This window comes from Centroberyx gerrardi, chromosome 23 (genome assembly GCF_048128805.1).
Source record: "Centroberyx gerrardi isolate f3 chromosome 23, fCenGer3.hap1.cur.20231027, whole genome shotgun sequence".
Taxonomy (NCBI): Eukaryota; Metazoa; Chordata; class Actinopteri; order Beryciformes; family Berycidae; genus Centroberyx; species Centroberyx gerrardi.
In genome coordinates this window covers 2503346-2525115 of record NC_136019.1, presented here as the reverse complement: position 1 = coordinate 2525115, position 21770 = coordinate 2503346, and the positions used below count along the sequence as shown (strand labels likewise).

General features: G+C 44.1%; 1 protein-coding gene across 1 annotated transcript; it reads left to right on the top strand.

The window, feature by feature from the left end:
• The first annotated feature begins 4704 nt into the window (after positions 1 to 4704).
• On the top strand, positions 4705 to 21770 carry LOC144537896 (butyrophilin subfamily 1 member A1-like). The gene is made up of 5 exons (XM_078281807.1): positions 4705 to 4746; positions 4861 to 4982; positions 7829 to 8154; positions 8292 to 8570; positions 21694 to 21770. The coding sequence occupies exons 1-5, from the start codon at positions 4705 to 4707 to the stop codon at positions 21756 to 21758; spliced, it is 834 nt and encodes a 277-aa protein (XP_078137933.1). The 3' UTR covers positions 21759 to 21770.

Sequence of the window (21770 nt, the reverse complement as noted above, 5' to 3'; positions counted from 1 at the left end):
GTATATTGTTTGGACCCAAATGTTTTAACCTTTTGTGTCAATAAAATAACTAACTAACTAACTGGGCCGGCAGCAGAACCACTCCTTCACCCTGGATCACCGCGTTCCTGCCGGGCTGCCTGATGCTGCCTTCAGGTGCTCCGAGTAAGCTCCGAATTTAGAGTTCTTCAAGGAAAATTCCACCCTGGGATCCTCTTACACTGTTATATCTCATCAGTCTGTGATGATCAGTGTGTTCCAAGACTTATTTTGTGATGAAGTGTTGCAGAGGTGGGGACTCAAGTCACATGACTTGGACTCAAATCAGACTCAAGTTACAATTTTAATTGCTTGAGACTTGACTTGACTTGGGTTCTGCTGAAGTCCTAGATATTTCGTTTTCTTTAAGATATTAATGTAAAACTCCTCTTTTTAGTTTCACCATCACATTTCTGTTGTGCTCCTGCAGCTGTGTCTTCAATTTCATACCTTTTGTCTACAAAAGGCAACACAAACACAGCAAAGGAACATCAACAGTTTCTTGCTTCTGTTTACACACAAAGACCAAGATGCACCACGAAGATGAACGTGAGGAAGAGCTACAGAAAAAAAAGAAGGAACAGAAAGATTGTGAATGGCTGGTTGATATATTGATGAGACAGAAGACAGAACTTGAGGAAGAGCTACAGCAGAAAAAGAAGGACTGGAAACAGGTGAAATAATTATTTGCTAAATTGACGTGACAGCAGAAGGAACTGGAAAACCAGAGAGAACAACTCAAATCACAACTGGAGGAGGTAGAGAGACAGGAGGAGGAGAACAATGAGAATGAGAGGAAGCTTCAGTCAGCGAATCTGATAGTAGAAGAGATGAGAAAAAAACCTCCATTAGAGGTCAAAAAGGATCTAGAGAGGAGAAAGGAAGAACTTAAGAAACAGCTACAGATGACAGAGAAAGCACTGGAGTTCAAAGAGGGAGAAGTTAGTATTGTGACAGAAAATAAAATGAAAACAGAACGAAAAGGAGCAAATCAAAGTGAAATTGAAGGAGAAAGAGAAAGAGATAGATGAGACAGAGAGGAAGCTTCAGTCAGTCAGTAGAGAAGTAACAGAGAGGGAGACAGAGAAGACAGACCTCAAAATACAGCAAGAAGCAGCAGAGAGAGAAAACCAAGATCTCAGACAGGAGACAGAGCTTCAGGCAGAGCAACAGCAGGAAGTAAAACCTCTGGAAAGTCTGGAGGAAATCACAGAGCAGCTGGAGAAATCCAACATGGATTTCAATGAGAGAGAAGCAGAGAGTCAGGAAGAGCTACAGGAGAAAGATAAGGACATGGAGGGAAGAGCTGACACTAATCAGACACAGAAGAAAGAGGAGGAAGTCAGAAAGGAAAAGGAGAGGAAAGAGAGAGAGAAGAGGGCAAGAGATACCAGTATATTAACAGTCGCAGGTAGTCATTTTATACAATCTTAATTTCTGCAGTTAAAAATTATAGAATTTGTCGACATTAACTACACAAAATAATTTAATTTAGATCCCTGGTGTTATAAAATTGAGCATTCGATTTTCATTTTCATTCTTCTGTTATTCCCAACCAGAACCATGAAAAGTTATTGAGTATTGAGCAGCTTATTGATCTCTATTCACATTCTCTCTACTCTTCTACACAAACTTCTATAATGGGAAATATAAATGTGTAAATAAGTAAGAAGATTGAAAACAGTCTCATGTTGATTTCAGAATCAGAATCAGTTTTATTCACCAAGTCCAGCAGGTGGACAAAGAGTTTGAGCTGGTTAACTGCTGCTGACAGATTACAAGACAGTCACACAATACAGGACTGACACTGCAGGACAAAACATAACAGGAGCTCACATGTAGTGGAGACAAGACCAACTGTAAGACAGCAGACTAAACATCAACACACTAGCAGGAAACATTCAAATCTGTTGCTCAAGACTTTAGATTTAGAGGAACTGAAGGAAAACAAATGAAATTCAGCAGCTCAGTTTATTGATTTAAGATGCAAGAAGAAAAAAACAGAGCGACAGGAGAGAGAGAAGATCAAATCATAACTTTAAACTGCAAATAAAAATACATTTACAATTCCAATTTTTGATGACACTAGTTACTTAGTGACATTTTTGTTTTATCATATGATATTTATATTTTTGTATTTTTTTCTATCATGATTTATTGTGTTGCTTAGTTTTGCTTGTTTTGAATATATTATAATGCTGTGATAATTAACTTGTGCATTATCCCTTGGTGAGAATTCACATAAGGATCTCCATCAGTGCATCACACCTGTATAATATGACATCAGGTGACTTCATAGTTTTTTGTTTGTGAATAAATAAAGTTGGATCATTGTAAATAGCTGGATAAATGTCATGTTTGTCCTGAAATCTTTTCTTCAGACAGATTTAAACCAGCAAATATGCTGCAATCCTATATTGGTGTTTCCTCCAGAGTTGTTTTCCTTGTGGGGTGGAAAGGCCTGTAGACTATGTGACATTTAGACCATGGGACACTAAAACTCTCCATTGAAAACAATCGAATTTGACTGATTTACAAGTTTTCTCTCTGAAAAATGTAGTTCATTTAATCTGATTGTCATAAGGTTCCATGACTTTGTCCACACAGGGCATCTGAACACACAAAATACATTTTGATAATTTTCATTAAATTTTGGGTGTTTTATTTAACTTTTGTACACCTGTGGTGTTCCCGGTCAAAAATGACCGGTCATTAGAAATGAATAGGAGACAACAATTAGTGTATAAAATTGAGTTCAGGCACATGCCCATTCATCAGATGGACACACTTCCTCTCCCAGACCCCCACATGCATGTGTGTTTGAGCACACACACACACACACACACACACACCTCACTCCCCTTCTTGGCTTCCATGGCAACCCCCACGGGAACCTTTCCCCAATAGAATCTTTCCCCCATTGGAACCACACCTGTTGGCATTCTCACAAACAATCGCAACATTGTTTCAATAATATATAGAACTTTTCTCACAGCTCTGGTATATAAAGCTTTTTTGAGGCCTTGCTCACAATTCATTCTGTGGCAGCACAATGACCAAACAATATACTGTATGTGAGGCTCTTGATCTTTGATCATGACACTGGTGAGGAGGAGAGAGGTCAGGAAACTGACAGTGAAGATGCAGTAAAGTTTTCATGTGTAGTTTTGGGCCTATGTCCTTTCTTTACTAATAAAATCATACCGGTCAGTTTTGACCCGGAACACAACAGATGTTATTTTGTGCCAATATTTAAAAATTTGAAATGGTTTCAAAACAAATGTCCTTGTTAAACTTGGACACAAAGTAGTCTGTGATAAATAGCACAATATGTTTCATCTGAGTATTTGTTATAGTCAAAATAATCCATACATTATGCTTTTTTTATTCAAAAACGAGTTGTATGAGCTCAGGTCAATGAAGCCTACAGGCCGTAAATAGCAAATAGAAGTTCAAAACTTGTAATGTTCACAAGAACTTAAGTTGATAAAAAGATCTAACACAACATTAGGTGATAATATAACAATAATAATAATAATAATAATAATACATTTTATTTGATGGCGCCTTTCATGGCACTCAAGGTCACCTTACATCATATAAGTTCAGTAATAGAACATACAATAAACAACAAAGCAACAGTAATAAGACATCAGTACAATCACCTTACATCATATAAGATCAGTAATAAAACATACAATAAACAGCAAAGCACCAGTAATAAGACATGAGTACAATCAACAGTAAGACATGCAATAAGCAACAGAGCATAGCTCAGCAAATGAGTTAAAAATCGATATTGTAGTATAAAATAAGATGCAGTTGATGCAGTTAAAGTGAGTAAGCTAGTTTAAAAAGGTGGGTTTTAAGAGCAGTTTTGAATTCTGTAATGGAGTCCAGTATGCGGATGTGAGGGGGAAGGGAGTTCCAAAGTTTGGGTGCAGCATAGGAGAAGGCCCTGGCACCCAATGTGCTGAGGTTGATGGTTGGTAGAGCCAGTAGACCTGCTGATGAAGACCGCAGGGAGCAAGAGGGAGTGTAAGTCTGAAGGAGGTCTGTGAGATAAGCAGGGGATAGATTATGAAGAGCCTGAAATGTTAATAATAAGATTTTAAAGTTAATCCGTTGTGACACAGGGAGCCAGTGTAATTGAATCAACAGGGGAGTGACATGTTCAGTGGACTTTGATTGTGTAATAATCCGTGCTGCAGAGTTCTGGATGAGTTGGAGTCAGTGAATAAGTTTGTTGGGGATGCCTACCAGGATCGCATTGCAGTAGTCAATGCGTGATGTGACCAGAGCGTTGACTAAGACTTCCGTGGAGTGTTGTGTCAAAGCAGGGCGTAGTCTGGAGATGTTTCGCAGATGGAAAAAGGCAATCCGGGAGATATTGTTTATATGACTGGAGAAAGAAAGGGTACTGTCCAGGATAACACCAAGGCTCTTAACCTGTGTGGAGACAGGTAAGGTGGATCCAGCAATGGGGAGTGAGCAAATATTAGTTTTTGAGAGTGTAGATTTGGAGCCAATGAGGAGTAGTTCAGTTTTACTACTGTTGAATTTTAGGTAGTTGTTTGTCATTCATATCTGTAAATCATGGAGACAAGCAGTGAGGGTACTGGAGGGGAGAGTATAAGTGGGCTTAGTGGAAACATAAAGCTGTGTATCGTCAGCATAACAGTGAAAATGAATACCATAGTGCCGGAAGATGTTGCCAAGAGGGAGGAGGTAAATAATAAACAGGAGTGGCCCCAACACTGAACCCTGTGGAACTCCGTGGTGAACTATGGAGCTTTCTGACCGGTAATTCTGAATTTGTACAAAATGTGTCCTGTCTGCAAGGTAGGAGGCAAACCACTGATACACAGTGCCCCCAACTCCAATACTGGCCAGACGATCCAAGAGGAGCTGATGGGATACAGTATCAAAGGCTGCGGTGAGGTCCAGGAGGATGAGGATAGAGAGTAGACCGGAATCAGCTGCATGGAGGAGGTCGTTGGTGATCTTAACCAGGGCTGTTTCTGTGCTATGTTTGGGGCGAAAGCCAGATTGGAATTGTTCAAAGAAATTATTGCTATCAAGGTGGATCTGGAGTTGAGATGCAACTACCTTCTCAAGAATTTTGGAGATGAATGGTAAATTGGAAATAGGCCGGTAGTTGTTTTGGTCACTAGAGTCTAAACCAGGTTTTTTCAGAGTTGGTCTGATTATGGGAACTTTCAGTGATGAGGGAACTGTACCAGTGGACAGAGAGGAGTTGATAATGGAGGTTATCAGGGAAATGATAGAGGGCAAGCATGCTTTAACTAGGGTTGTGGGAATTGGATCCAGGTGACATGTGGAGGTATTAGTAATAAGTTCAAAAATGTGATTTTCAGTTGGAAGACTGAAGTCACATAGGACAGTGGATGGGGACAGTTTCATGGCGCTTGCTGATGGTAAGTCGGTTTGCATAATGTTAGCAGAGGCCAGCTGCTCATGAATTGTAGTAATTTTGGAGTTGAAAAACGTTAAAAAAGCAGAGCATTGCTCATTAGGAAGGTTACTGTTCATATTGGTTTCAGGTGGTTTGAGTAACCTTTTCACTGTGGAGAAGAGAGTTCTAGTATTCCCTTCACCTGTACTGATGATATTTGCATAATAGGAGGTTTTAGCTATTAAGAGAGCATTTTTGTAGTGGAGTATATGATCAAAATACATTTGTTTATGAACAGCAAGTCCAGTCTTGGTGCAGAGCCTCTCCAGGCGCCGAAATAAAACCTTGAGCTGACGTAGTTCAGGTGTGTACCAGGGAGCAGTATGGGCAAATGAGACAACCCGTGTTTTCAGAGGGGCTAGAGTATCAAGTGCAGAAGATAAACTGTCATTATAATAGTCCATTAGATCCAAGAGTGAGGGGGTGGGAGCAGGAACGGGGTTCGAGGTAATTAAACTGCTGAGATCTTCTGGGTTAAGATGTCTGATGTTGCGGTATGATATGATACGATGCACCCTTGTTTTATTGAGCGGTAGGTTGGTGTTGAATAACACAGCTTTATGGTCTGAGATCGGTAGTTCAGCAGCGGTGATGTTATATGGTGTGATGCCGGAACAACAAACTAAGTCAAGGATATGGCCCTTGATGTGGGTTGTAAAGTTTTTTTTTCCATCTGCAAAACATAATATATGTATTATTATGGATTTATAATCAGCTATAATGGGCCGGTCATTTTGGACCGGGAACACAGAATTAATTAACATGAAACACAACAGGAGGGTTAATGAAATTCCTAGGGTAAAGTCTAATAGACAAACACAGTAAGCTGCAGCAGACAGACAGTAAGACACAAAGTAAACACACATTACCGCCCAGTACAGGTGACCAGGAAAGTTTTTTTTTTTTATTTGAGGACTTTGGATGTGCGGCTTACTTTCCTCGATGTGACTCTATCACGCAACAGGTATGGATTCTTTTCTTTTTAATTAAATTCTTATTCTTAAATTGCTTACTCTAGAGACGCTTTTCCTATTTTTTAATTAAAAGAAATACGTTGGCTTCTATTTTTAGAATAAAAGCTGGTCTACCTTCACAGCTGTTGGTTTCCTCTCAAACAACTATTTTTTCATGAGTCATTTATTGCGCGCAAAATTGTATACTAAATATGTATGAAATGTAATAATAATTTCATCATGTAAAATTTCAACAGCACTAACTGACTTTGAAAACATACTGTAGCGTTTATTTTGAGCGGTTGAGCACAAAATCCTTTTTTTCATAACACCAAACTGTCGGATATTGGTTTTACATGGTTTACACAACGTGATTGGACTTGCATTGTAACTTAGAAATGGTGGGATATAATCAGTGTAATATGTTAAACAAACATGGCAGCTTCAAAACACATTTTACACAATTAACTGTTTTACAGTCTTTGGCGACAGATGAAAGTGAAACTAGTTCTCAAACACAATGAAGGGCATCTGTAGAGGAAATGTCTTTATTATTATTATTATATTATTCAATATTGTAAAAGTGAAAGTTTTAGGTTTGAAACTGCTCACCAGGCCACGTTTGTATTCACACTACAAGTCAATTAAAATAAAATGTATTTGTCTATGAACTTGAACATGGGTATTAAAATAAAGAAACGACCAGCAGGGGGAGCTGTTGAACAGTTTATGTCCGGTTAGATTATTCAACATGGTGGATGTAGTTTGACAGTTTGACATTTTACATGCAAATAAATGGATACACTATGAAGGATGAAAACTACTCGTATGATTTTCTCAAAATCTGATAGAGCTTCATTCTAAAATGAGAAAGCAAAAATAAAAAATAACAAATCTTGATTGAATGATTGTTGGCAGATAACAACAAAGACAAAGACCCTAAAGCATTTTTAGAGTAACTTCATTTTTGACTGGTTGAAGAGATATTTGAGATTTGATTATTTTGCATAAATACCACTTAAAAGGCATTTTTTCTTCCACATGGTCTTCTTGGAAATTAACATTTCACAACTGGTTTATGTCAATTTTCAGAACTCCAGGATGCTTCAGCTGAAGGACGGACTGTCTCTTAAATCTCAGCTCAGAGTCTTCAGTGTCTTGGTTTTCCATCACACTGTTGTCCTTCTTTTTCTAACACACTCTTGTGGACGTAATTTATACACAAACACAGGTAAGAAATCATGATTAGGCTTTAGATGTAATATAATGTATAAATGCTGTTAAATGACATACTATCAATTTCTGTACCAACAATACGTAAGAGCAAAACTCTTAAGAGGTGATGCAATTTGATGTCATGTTCATCAGTTTTGCTCTCCAGGCACTTGGAGTGGCACTTAGTGGCAATTGTTGGTGATGACATAATTTTGCCATGCCACCTGGAACCTGCCATGGATGCTGTTGCCATGACACTGGAGTGGGCGAGACCTGACCTGAACCCCGGATTTGTCCATGTGTGGCATTATGGTCAGGAACTTGAGCTCAGTAAACATCCGTCCTACGAGGGAAGAATGTCACTGTTCATCGACAAACTGAAGCACGGAGACATTTCACTGAAACTCTCTAAAGTGAAACTCTCTAATGAGGGAAAATACAGATTCTTCATCCCCTCATTGGGTAGAGAATCTATTGTTCAGCTTGTTGTTGGTAAGTGGGCTTATGATCATTGTGTGTGTTTTCTTCATCTTTGTTCATCCAGATAATGATTGTATGCCGTGCCAAGCATCGTTATTCCATTTCTACTGAAACCATTGTTTGAAATGTCTCCTCTTACTCATCATTAGGTGCTGTTTCCTCTCCTGTCAATGAGATTACCAAAGACAGCAGTGAAGTGGTTTTAGGGTGTGAATCTAAAGGCTGGTACCCAGAGCCTGAGGTGTTTTGGCTGGACGGTGAGGGAAACATCCTCTCTGCTGGACCTACAGAGACAGTCAGAGGTCCTGATGGCCTCTATACTGTCAGCAGCAGAGTGACTGTGGAGAAGACCAACACCAACAGGTTCACCTGTAGAGTTCAACAGCAGAACATCAACCCGACCAGGGAGACACAGATTCATGTTCCAGGTAAAAATGTTTTCTAAAGTCATGATATGGACACTTTATTAGCTTTAAACAACTGAGGTCTAGACTTGAGACTTGTGCCTCAAGACTTGAGACTCAAGCAAAGTTGACTTGGTCACACCTCTGAAGTGTTGTAATTAACTTTTTTTGGTGAACCCACTTTCCCTCAAGCTGCCTCGTCTACTTCTACTTCAGTTAGGGATTTCCTACATTTCCCAGAATGCCTTTCGACAAAAGAGAAAGAGGCCTACAGAGAGCAATAGCAATATTGATAGTGATGGCATAAGAGCAAGAGAGCAAGTTTTTCCAGACATGAAAAAATGAGTCAACCCTTACTCAAAATGCAACCTGTCTTGTTGCTGCATTGCACTGTGGTCCATTGAGGCTGCTGTCAGTGTAGAAATTGGTCTCTCTCCTCTTCTCCGATGGATTTCATTTCTCCCTGTATGATTGTTGAATGTTGGTGTGAAATAGTGATTCTAGAAAGAAGCCACCAAAACCAAAACCTGATGTTTACCGATGTTTTAGAGAGCTGAAAACATTTCTGAAATATTGTCTTACATTAGAAATCAAGGGTCACTGAACTACTAGGCATGTTGCAGTGGAAAAATTAAGTGGGGAAGATGTGTTAGGCATGTAATTGATGTTTTGAATCATTTTAGCCAAAAGTTTACATGGTATAATAGTTCCACTAGACTTGTTAGGATGTGAATAATGATGTAGGTCTGGTAGCAGTAAAGACACTCCAGGTTAAACAGTATTTACAGCCGCTGTCTCTTGTATAGGTTAAATTGGAGGTCATTTGAGTTGGAGGGGCATCAAGTATGAATGAGGTTGTAAAGAAGAAAAATTATGTAATATTCACATATTCGAAAGTGTGTGTGTGTGTGTGTGTGTGTGTGTGTGTACATTCAGTGCCACACCCCACCTCTCTCAGACAGCCTGTGTATTCCCTCTATCTTGCCATCTATCCTCCCGTCCCATTCCATCCATCTTTTTCCTCTTTCCCCCGCTCCCTCTCCTGTTCCTCCCCTATGTCTCTCTCTCTCTCTCTCTAGCTCTCTCTCTCATTGTCATATCTGTTTCTAATGGGTGATTGGAGTTGCCGTTGGTGCTTTTGAAAAGGGCAGAGGTCACCACAAGACCTTTGCGTGTGCCGTGATTAGGATCCTGACATGACCACGATTCCTGTTCTCTGTGAATATTTGGAACATTTCAAAGGTAAGTCGCCGGCCGGTCTGTTAAAATTCAAGCTGTTGCCGGATTTACCAGAACACCCTACTGATTACTAATAAAGTCTCAAGTTATATTTTCCGATGTGTGTTTTTTGCCAATAATAAGGCAACAACAATTTCAAGATTTTTGAATGGACCTTGGTGTGGTAGGAGGGCCTTCAACCTGGGCCCGCTCCTGTGTGTTTGAATGCAGAAATCTCTGCAGGCTGTTTGTTTCACTTACTACTATTCGGGAACCTCTGCTGATATTTATTTATTGTCATATTATGCTTCAGTAAAGCAGAAATATGACACATAGATGCTTTAATGCCCATGCAAAGTATAAACCCACCGATGTATTTGCCACAGTCAGAAGCAGCTACTGTCTGTTCTTCTGCAGGATTGTCCGACCTCCCAGAAGTCATAGGCTCCTATTGTTTTTTAAAATCAATTAAAAACTGCTCAGAGACATAATGCTGCATAGATGAATGTAATCCATCATTTTAAGTAAGTAAGTGTAAATGAGTAAAAAATGATTGTGTGAATGGGGCTACATAGCTAAAGCTTTTTGCAGACTGTGCAATTGTGACCGTCTTTTGCGTTCACTTTATGTCAGATGATTGGAGAGAAGTAAAATCTTGATAATCAGCCTGTCAGACTGTAGGCTAAATATTGAAGCCTTTCCATGGATTGGCTGTCCTTGACCTTGTCCCGAATGAACAAAGACCGCTAACCATCTTTGAATACAAAATATTTTTCCCAGATGTGAAAAATGTGTCTGTGACAGAGTTAAGATGGACAAAATGGCACAGTCTGCAAACACCTTAAACCTGTTCATGTGAATATGCAGCTATCAGATGTTTTTGTGGTTTTGAAATGAATTCAGCTCCAGCATCTCCTAATACCATAGCTTGCATGACCACAGATTTTTTTTTCTGACACATCTCCCCCCCCCCCCCAGCATTATAGCTCACCAACGCTTATTGGCCAAGCGGTCTCAAATTAAAGAATCAACATGAAAGTGTTGTTTGTGACGGTATTGCGGCTCCAGTAGCACCTTTGGCCGACCAGGCCAATCTGAGAGTGGTTTTCCTTCTGCTACACCCGCTCTGATTCTGCCTTGTCACTGCCACCAGTGCGCAGTAATGGAAAAAGTTAAATAGTCCCCATTAAATGTAATAATTAGCTGCGTGATAACAGATATAATAAGAACATAATGAATATAGAATACATGTATACATGTAATAATACATGTATATATACTTTTGAAACACTCAACATTATATTATATTGTATTATATTATATTGTATTGTATTATATTATATTATATTTGGAATAAAGTTTAATGCTGTATTATCACTTTTTAAAGATGTCTCATTGATCCATCGTAGTGCACTAGGTTGTAAATTAAGCAAATTAATGAATTACATGTATAATAAATAACCAAGAAAGTAATATATAGATTTAATTTTTTTTATTTTGAAAAGGAAAACAGATGGAGCTAGATGTGATTCTATAATGTTAATCTCCACTGTAGGTGTTATCATCCTCTTCTATGCTGGGTTTCATCGCTGAAGGCCGAAGCATCGGCATCTTCCTGTGCGATGCAGTTGTTTGTTTTCTCCCTCTGGCTGGGAGCTTGAACAGTGACTTAGTGGTCTTACTGTTCAGGGTCAGGCATGCAGCACAGAAATTTCCTGAAAAATCTGCTGACGCCCTTCTTCTTCTTCGCCCTCTTGGCTTCATTGCTGAAGGTCGAAGCATTGTCATCTCCCTGTGTGATGCAGGTCTTTGTTTTCTCCCTCTGGCTGGGAGCTTGAACATGGACGTTCCAAGTGAAGTCCGCAGCAAAGTAAACTTTGTCATCGTCCACCTCCTGTTCGATGCATGTCTTCTTGTTGGCCCACTTGCTGTGGGTTTTCCAGTGTCCACCAGAAAGTCTTCGGTTAGCCTTCTTTTTTGCCCACTTGCTGTGGGCTCGATCATTGAAGGCAGAAGCATCGGCATCTTGCTGTTGGATGCACATATTTGCTTTTGCCCTCTGGCTGGGGGCTTGAACATGGACGTTCCAAGCGAAGTCTGCAGCATAGTAAACTTCCTCATGGTCGTCTTTGATGTCAGGTGTCCAGGTCAGAGATTTCCAGAGGCCTCTGAAAAATCCCCTGATACCCTTCTTCTTTTTTTCCCTCTTGCCGTGGGCTTCATCGCAGGAGTCTGAAGCATCATCTTCGTCCTGTTCGATGCAAGTCTTCTTTTCCCCCCTCTTGCTGTGGGTTTTCCAGAGTCCTCCAGAAAATCTTCTGCTCCCCCTCACTTGTTTTGCCCTGGGCTTCTTCACTTGGCTGTCATCTGACTCAACTGCCTTGCTGGTGGTTTTGCCAAGGCAGTTTGTGGCCAAGTTGCTAGGAGGAAGGTCAGGGGTATTAGACACACTGCAGTCCACAGTGGCATCTGCCGCCTCATCATTTGGAGCCAAGTTGTCTGAAGCCATAACTGACTCGGCTCTTTCAATGACAGCCCTGAGTTTATTTGCCAACTCAATGAGTTCCTTATCCATAATGTTATCATCAATGGTTGTTTTTGGAGGTGCAGAGTGGCCTTCCACCTTTGGGGTCAAGTCATCTTTACCGGAGGCCTGGGTGGCATCGGAGACCTCGGTGTTACCGGAGGCCTGCAGGGCATTGGAGGCCTCTGAGGTACTGGAGGCCTGTGTGGCACGGGAGGCCTCTGAAGTATGGGAGACCTGGGTGGTACCGGAGACCTGGGTGGTACTAGAGGCCTGCGGGGCACGGGAGGCCTCTGAGGTATGGGAGACCTGTGTAGTACCGGAGGCCTGGGTGGTACTGGAGGCCTGGGTGGTACCGGAGGCCTGGGTGGTATCGGAGACCTGGGTGGTACTGGAGGCCTGCGGGGCACAGGAGGCCTCTGAGGTACGGGAGATTTGGGTGGTGCCGGAGGCCTGGGTGGTAACAGAAACCTGGGTGGTACCGGAGACCTGGGTGGTACCGGAGGCCTGCAGGGCATTGGAGGCCTCTGATGTACGGGAGACCTGGGTGGTTCCGGAGGCCTGGGTGGTACCGGAGACCTGGGTGGTACCAGAGGCCTGGGTGATATTGGAGACCTGGGTGGTACCGGAGTCCTCTGAGGTATGGGAGACCGGGGTGGTACCGGAGGCCTGGGTGGCATCGGAGACCTCGGTGTTACCGGAGGCATGCAGGGTATTGGAGGCCTCTGAGGTACGGGAGACCTGGGTGGTTCCGGAGGCCTGGGTGATATCGGAGGCCTGCGGGGCATGGGAGGCATCTGGGGTATGGGAGGCCTGGGTGGTAACGGAAACCTGGGTGGTACCAGAGGCATGGGTGGTATCGGAGGCCTGGGTGGCATCAGAGACCTCGGTGTTACCGGAGGCTTGCAGGGCATTGGAGGCCTCTGAGGTACGGGAGACCTGGGTGGTACCGGTGCCCTGGGTGGTACCGGAGACCTGGGTGGTACCGGTGGCCTGGGTGATATCAGAGACCTGGGTGGTACCGGAAGCCTGGGTGGTACCGGAAGCCTGGGTGGTACTGGAGGCCTGGGTGGCATCGGAGACCTCAGTGTTACCGGAGGCCTGCGGGGCACGGGAGGCCTCTGAGGTATGGGAGGCCTGGGTGGTAAAGTAAACCTGGGTGGTACCAGAGACATGGGTGGTATCGGAGGCCTGCGGGCCACGGGAGGCCTCTGAGGAATGGGAGGCCTGGGTGGTAACGTAAACCTGGGTGGTACCAGAGACATGGGTGGTATCGGAGGCATGGGTGGCATCGGAGACCTCGGTGTTACCGGAGGCTTGCAGGGCATTGGAGGCCTCTGATGTACGGGAGACCTGGGTGGTTCCGGAGGCCTGGGTGGTACCGGAGGCCTGGATGGTAACGGAAACCTGGGTGGTACCGGTGGCCTCGGTGGCATCGAACACCTCGGTGTTACCGGAGGCTTGCAGGGCATTGGAGGCCTCTGATGTACGGGAGATCTGGGTGGTTCCGGAGGCCTGGGTGGTACCGGAGGCCTGGGTGGTAACGGAAACCTGGGTGGTACCGGTGGCCTGGGTGGCATCGAACACCTCGGTGTTACCGGAGGCTTGCAGGGCATTGGAGGCTTCTGAGGTACGGGAGACCTGGGTGGTTCCGGAGGCCTGGGTGGTACCGGAGACCTGGGTGGTACCAGAGCCCTGGGTGATATTGGAGACCTGGGTGGTACCGGAGGCCTCTGAGGTATGGGAGACCTGGGTGGTTCCGGAGGCCTGGGTGATATCGGATGCCTGCGGGGCAAGGGAGGCCTCTGGGGTATGGGAGGCCTGGTTGGTACTGGAGACCTGGGTGGTATCGGATACCTGGGTGGTATCGGATACCTGGGTGGTACCTGAAACCTGGGTGGTACCGGTGGCCTGGGTGATATCAGAGACCTGGGTGGTACCGGAAGCCTGGGTGGTACCGGAAACCTGGGTGGTGCCGGAGGCCTGGGTGGCATTGGAGACCTCGGTGTTACCGGAAGCCTGCAGGGCACAGGAGGCCTCTGAGGTATGGGAGGCCTGGGTGGTAACGGAAACCTGGGTGGTACCGGAGACATGGGTGGCATCGGAGACCTTGGTTTTACCGGAGGCCTGCGGGGCATGGGAGGCCTCTGAGGTATGGGAGGCCTGGGTGGTAACGGAAACCTGGGTGGTACCAGAGGCATGGGTGGTATCGGAGGCCTGGGTGGCATCAGAGACCTCGGTGTTACCGGAGGCTTGCAGGGCATTGGAGGCCTCTGAGGTACGGGAGACCTGGGTGGTTCCGGAGGCCTCAGTGGTACCGGAGGCCTGGGTGGTAACAGAAACCTGGGTGGTACCGGTGGCCTGGGTGGCATCGAACACCTCGGTGTTACCGTAGGCTTGCAGGGCATTGGAGGCTTCTGAGGTACGGGAGACCAGGGTGGTTCCGGAGGCCTGTGTGGTACCGGAGGCCTGGGTGGTAATGGAAACCTGGGTGGTACCAGAGGCCTGGGTGGCATCGGAGATCTTCGTCTTACCGGAGTCCTGCATGGCATTGGAGGCCTCTGAAGTACGGGAGACCTGGGTGGCATCGAACACGTCGGTGTTACCGGAGGCTTGCAGGGCATTGGAGGCTTCTGAGGTATGGGAGACCTGGGTGGTTCCGGAGGCCTGGGTGGTACCGGAGGCCTGGGTGGTAACAGAAACCTGGGTGGTACCAGAGGCCTGGGTGGCATCGGAGACCTTCGTGTTACCGGAGTCCTGCATGGCATTGGAGGCCTCTGAGGTACGGGAGACCTGGGTGGCATCGAACACCTCGGTGTTACCGGAGGCTTGCAGGGCATTGGAGGCTTCTGAGGTACGGGAGACCTGGGTGGTTACGGAGGCCTGGGTGGTACCGGAGACCTGGGTGGCATCGGAGAATTTGGTGTTTCCAGAGGCCTCGGTGTTACCGGAGACCTGCAGGGCATTGGAGGCCTCTGAGGTATGGGAGACCTGGGTGGTTCTGGAGGCCTGGGTGGCATCGGAGACCTTCGTGTTACCGGAGTGCTGCATGGCATTGGAGGCCTCTGAGGTACGGGAGACCTGGGTGGTTCCGGAGGCCTGGGTGGTACCGGAGACCTGGGTGGCATCGGAGAATTTGGTGTTTCCAGAGGCCTCGGTGTTACCGGAGACCTGCAGGGCATTGGAGGCCTCTGAGGTATGGGAGACCTGGGTGGTTCTGGAGGCCTGGGTGGCAACGGAGACCTTCGTGTTACCGGAGTCCTGCATGGCATTGGAGGCCTCTGAGGTACGGGAGACCTGGGTGGTTCCGGAGGCCTGGGTGGTACCGGAGACCTGGGTGGCATCGGAGAATTTGGTGTTTCCAGAGGCCTCGGTGTTACCGGAGACCTGCAGGGCATTGGAGGCCTCTGAGGTATGGGAGACCTGGGTGGTTCTGGAGGCCTGGGTGGTACCGGATATCTGGGTGGTACCAGAGACCTGGGTAATATCGGAGACCCTGGTGGTACCTGAATCATGTGGAGCACTGGAGGCCTGGGTGGTACTGGAGGCCTGGGTGTTACGGGAGGCCTGGGTGGTACTGGAGGCCTGGGTGGTACCGGAGGCCTGGGTGGCATCGGAGACCTCGGTGTTACCGGAGGCCTGCAGGGCATTGGAGACCTCTGAGGTACAGGAGACCTGGGTGGTTCCGGAGGCCTGGGTGGTACCGGAGGCCTGGGTGATATCGGAGACCTGGGTGGTACCAGAGGCCTGCGGGGCACGGGGGGCCTCTGAGGTATGGGATTCCTGGGTGGTAACGGAAACCTGGGTGTTACGAGAGGCCTGGGTGGTACGCGGGGCCTTGGTGGTATGCGAGACGTGGGTGTTACGGGAGGCCTGGGTGGTACGCGGGGCATGGGTGGTACGCGGGGCCTGGGTGGTACACGGGACCTGGGTGGTACCGGAGGCCTGGGTGGTACGCGGGGCGTGGGTGGTATGCCGGGCCTGGGTGGTACGCGGGACCTGGGTGGTACCGGAGGCCTTTGGGATATGTGGGGCCTGGGTGGTACGCGAGGCCCGGGGGGTACGGGATTGCTGGGGAGCACCGGAAGGTACAGCAATGAACAATCTGTCCCAAAGTGCCGATCCGGAGTTGGATGGATGGGCATATTCCAGCATATCCCTTACTTTCATGTAGCCAGTGGACAACATCCAGAGTGCATTCTCAACGTTGAGATGCAGTGTGGCCTCTTTTGGGTTATCCGTGAAGGACAGATCTGGATTGGTGACCTTTATCTTGTTGATCAGCTTGAGTAGCTGACTCCAGATTACCCTGCGTTCTTCTCGGCAGCTGAATTGGTGGTCACCTTCCTGTGAGAGGGCCCCCTTGAGGACCCTCCTGACTGAGTCCTTGCTCAGTATAAGCACCTGGAAGAAGAGAAGAAGAGTAATGGTTAATTATCATTTCATTTAATCTCCATGTGTAACAAATGTATCTATAGAATAGAAAACTCCTCATTGGGCAGGTTTTGCAGCTTAAAAAACAGTTACAGCAGACAGCACTTATTTCAACATTCAGCACATACTCATATCACATGGTAAAAGTGGAACCACCTTTTACCATAAAAAGCATACTGTGCAGTACTAACAATACTAATACTAATATAGTTTCAGAGTTTCAGTGCTTTGTTGTCAACAACCCTCAGGTGACATGCACATAGCAAGACAAAATACATACTATATAGCATGTATAATACAATATGTACATATCCAGATAAAGTGCATACTGAGAAGTGCACACCTCATAATGCAGCAGCATATTTAACTACATCATGAGTTAAATTGTTGACAAGTAGTAATGAAAAAAGTAAAAACAAGCAACCTTAAAGAAAAGAAAGAAAAAAAAACTGTAGGACTGGAGTAGCCTACATTTAATTTGCTAGCTGTTTTTATGGCTCCATCTTATCTCCACTGCCTGTTTAACTGAGTGATGGCTGAAGGGATAAATGAGTTCCTGATTCTATTTGTTTTAGACTGTGGACATCTGAACCTGCGTCCAGATGGTAGAGCCCCAAACTCATGGTTAAGGGGGTGGGAAATATCTGCAGCAATCTTATCTGCCATTTTATTCAGTCTGGTCAAGTATAGGTGAGCTAGATCTCTCTGCTGCTCGCCTATGATTTTACCACATTTACCACAATCCTAGTCTGTTTATGTGTGCCACATTAGCATTACCATACCAACAGACCAGACAATTGCACAGAATACTTTTGCTATATTACTGTATGTGATAGTATATTATTAGTCAAGTGTATAAGCAAGTATACACCAATAGCCCACATTAGCCTATGAGGATTTTGTGTATACCCAGCTAAAAATGACCAGTGTAAAGTAAATTTATCAGAAATTGAGTCAATCTGCACACACACAGATTTAGGAATGAGGGCTACATTGTGCGCGCGCGTGTGTGTGTGTGTATGTGTGTGTGTATATGTGTGCTTGCGTGCGTGCATTCTTGCGTGAAGTCCGGGGGCAGGGTAGATTTTTACTGTCACAGGCAAAAAAGGGCAATTCTCACATATTTTAACTAGTGTAAAAATAGCTCATCTCAAAAACTATAAATGGTACAAGTGTGGTTCAAAGTTTTTTTTTGAAGTACAGAAGTGCACCATATTGACCAAGCAATCAGAGTTCACAGAAATCCAGAATGTGATACTTATTTTCAGCAATTAACGTGCATAAAATGTAAGAAAATAAAAACTAAAATCAAGTTTTAGATTGTTTTCCTGATGAGCCACAACAGCGAGGGAGGAAATTACTCTTTTTTTCTGGTTTCTCCTGAATGTCCTGACTACCTTTGGTAAAGATTTGGTGTGAATATCTCAAAGCATGCCAGTTGTATAGTGTTTTTTTCAGGATAGCCCTCTTTGGTCTCCAAATTGTGCCAAGATTCCCTAAAACAGCCCTGCTGAATCAAATAAAAGGGACTTTCCCTTTATAACAGACAAGTCAGATCTCGCGAGAGTGTGTTGCTGAGACAGAGACAGGTCTCGTACAAAGTTAATTTTCTCCTGATTTGTCTATCTGAAAAATGTCATTTTAGTGTCAGAATTTTCAGAAGATATGTGGCTTGTGAAAAATTGGTCCAATATTTACTTCGGTGACTATGGGGCGAAAGAATCGGTCATAATCTGTGCTCACGTTCACTTCTCCCATTGGAGTGAATAGACTCAGGACCTCCTAAAGGGGCGGGGCAGTGGCGAATCCCACGTGACACAGATACAGGAAATGACTCGCAGTTGCGCCGTCTCATTTCAGTCTCTGGCCCTCTGGCCTCACGTGCATGGCCCTACAGAGGTGTGTACAAAGCCGAATGCGACCAATGATGGCTCGTTTGAAAGATTACAGCCTCGCCTATTGGCTAGAGTTGACAGACAGTTTTGAAACACAATGGGAGCAGACAGGGTTTGAATGTAAAGGTGGAACTTAGCACCCGATCGCTACTGTTGATAGCACACTTCTGCTGTTACTCAGAGTAGCTCGGCCAATACTTGGTCGTCGGGGACGAAACTCACCAAACCGCTTCCAGACCCCTTCGTCTATCACAGACTAAGCCAATGGGCTTCTACACTGTCATATAGGGGAGGAACACAATGCGGAAGAAAGCACAGCCAAAGTAGCTTGCGGCTAACACCAAGTCTGTCCGGCAGCTTCAACTAATCATATAAAATATTAACGGCTATATTGAAACATTTCAATCGCATTTTCTTTTATCCTAAAGGGATGAGGATTTTTCAAACCCAAGTTCTGTAGAATACAATCAAGTGGAATCGTTTATCAGACGTTTGTTTATGGTGAGACAGCAAGCTGCTGTGGAACAGAGGTGAGTAAATAGAATTTCCAAGCGTCTTTAAAAAAGCTATACTGGACATTTTGGCCTCAACAACCACTTTGCCAGAAAAAATACAATCATCTAAGACATATTTTCTTAAAATATTGATGTGATCTGTTGATACATATTATTAAATGAGTTAAATATCATTCATTAGTATCTTCCGTCACGCCGGCGTTACCGCTAGGTGGCGCTTGGGGGTAAAACTACATTATATCTACTCAAGTTCTGTGTTAACAACGCTGTGACTGACATGCATCATGGGACATGTAGTACAGTTAAACCTGAGAATCAAGGTGGCTTAAAGATTGGATAACCAATACTGGACCAACACATACTTAAAATGGGTACCAAGCATGTACTAAATCACCCTGAACAGTCTGGGTTACTTTGGACAGATAATTATACTCATTTCCATTTTCCATTCCATTTTCTCCAATTCAATTCATTTATTAGAGAGCTACACAACAGGTGCACTCCCCCACATTTCTCCACATTTCTAATATTTTACATAGATAATATTTCCTAATATTAATTAGAGAAAGTTCAAGTCTTTACTTACGGTCATCAACTTCCAATTGCTTGTAGGTTGTGTAGAAAAAAGTCCTGAGGTTTCGATTTCCGCTGTGTTGAGGTTCGCTGAAGGGTTCAGAAAAGCTTTGTGGCTGTCTGAAGCCTCGACGCTGGTATTTATTGGCAAATCCATGGAATGTTCATTACCTGTGCCATTGTGACTTCACTCATAAGGCTCACCTCTGGTGTCTGCCTATGCAGATGAGCGCCTGTGTATTCCTGGTCATAGTAGCTCATTGTGAGGTCATTATGACAGTAACAATGCTATGCTTAATTAATTGCACACATAACAAAAAATAGGAACAGTGATAATTGCAAGTAGGCTAACTATTTACATATATAGCTAATGTCCATTTGAATCTTTGTGTCATCCCCTGGCAAAGAGCATCTTACTACACAGGCAAACAACTACACAACCTCTGAAATTCTATGCTTGGTTTAGGCTATTGCACACACAAAAAAGAAGTGCAAACAGGCAGTAATAATTGCAAATAAGTTCACATAGGGTGTAAACATAACTAGTGCAACGTAGGAAGCAGGGACATGCAGAGAGTTCTTGTTCTTGTTCTTGTGCTCAAATGAAAGAAGGGGAATCTACGGTGTCAAACAGTCTGTGGAATAATCTCTGTGTTTTAGGAGTGCAGCAATGCAGTGTTGTTATATCCCTTTACTTTACTCATCTGTTATATTTGCTTCCATCTTTTGTCTTTCTGTCTCACTGTCTCTCACAGTTCTTTCTGCCCCTCATCTCTCTGCATTTCTGTCTGCCCATGCTAAATATTAAATAAACATCTTCTCACATGTGAGAAGGACAGATAAAGGGGCAATGCACTGTGCAAACAATCTCATTTGTGTTTTGCATTTGCTCTAATAGTTTTGCTCGTATCTCTACAATTTATTAACTATTCGGAAAATGTCTAAAATAAAATAATACATTTATGCAGGTGCCCAAGCACCCAAAAAAGTAGATATAATAGTTGATTGAAGTTATGTAAATGAGACCAACCACAGCTGATTCCCATCTCAGTTGGAGACCTACACAACTACCAACTACATCAGTTTTACTGTATTACAGTATTGGAATTTTTGTTTCCATTACTTTTCATTTTGTGTATATTGTAGTTACTGTGTGCCAAAAATTCCTGACAAAAACAAAGCTGAAACCTTTCTGAGGAGATGACATTCTGTTTTTGTGGAAAATAAAAGCGAAGCTATTTATAATACTGTTGTGTTTCTTCTCTTACACTAACAAGAATAAAATGATGAGTTGAACCACGAGGTACAGTTTAGGGTCTTTACTGTTCAAGTGCAAATTCAATCACAACAGGTATCCCTACGCTGACGTATCACTTAACCTATTAAAGGTATACTGACCATTGTATCGCTTAACAAAAGTAGTGCCAAATGCCTATTCTAAATACTGAAATAATGTATTCTTTTTCCAAATATCCATAACAAACACCAAAAGAAAAAATAAAACTAGTGCGCAAAATCATTTGCTACTTCAAAGATTGAGGTAAAATTGAGGTTTGATTTGGAGACATGCATGCAGTGTTTTGGTGGTTTTGGTGCATTTTGGACATGAAATGAACTGTTGTGCCAAGCTGCATGTTGCTGCAGAGAGTTGCATGAAGAGTTTTGAAAAAGTGAACTCAGTATGGAGAAATGCTTGTAACTAATTGTAAAAAAAAATGGTAAATGACAGCAGCAGTATGTTATGATATCTCACCGTTCACGTCGGCAGCTCCAAGCTGTCGGACCTCAGCAGGTAGATGTGGTCTTACAATTTGTGGAGGAGGAATGTAATTTTTATATAATTTGTGTTCACAGCACATAAATTTGCATTTCAGAGATCGTGCTCATTTCACAACTTTTTATGAGATCATGTTGTTTCGGTAATATAAGAGCAGCCATCATTCTGCCTCTGTTTTCTGTCTCTATCTCTCCCTCCCTCCCTCCTCTAGGTGTTCTTCCTGTCATGGTCATGGATACAAGACCTGCTCTGTTTGCCATGGTAGCCAAAACCTGATGCATTTCATCC

Bases quoted from the DNA above. Each gene is read 5' to 3' on its own strand.
- LOC144537896 (XM_078281807.1), top strand. From the start codon at position 4,705: ATGAATACCATAGTGCCGGAAGATGTTGCCAAGAGGGAGGAG. The intron at 4,983-7,828 runs GTAGACCGGAAT...TTTGCTCTCCAG, and splicing joins CAGGAGGATGAGGATAGAGA to GCACTTGGAGTGGCACTTAG. The intron at 8,571-21,693 runs GTAAAAATGTTT...TCCCTCCTCTAG, and splicing joins GACACAGATTCATGTTCCAG to GTGTTCTTCCTGTCATGGTC.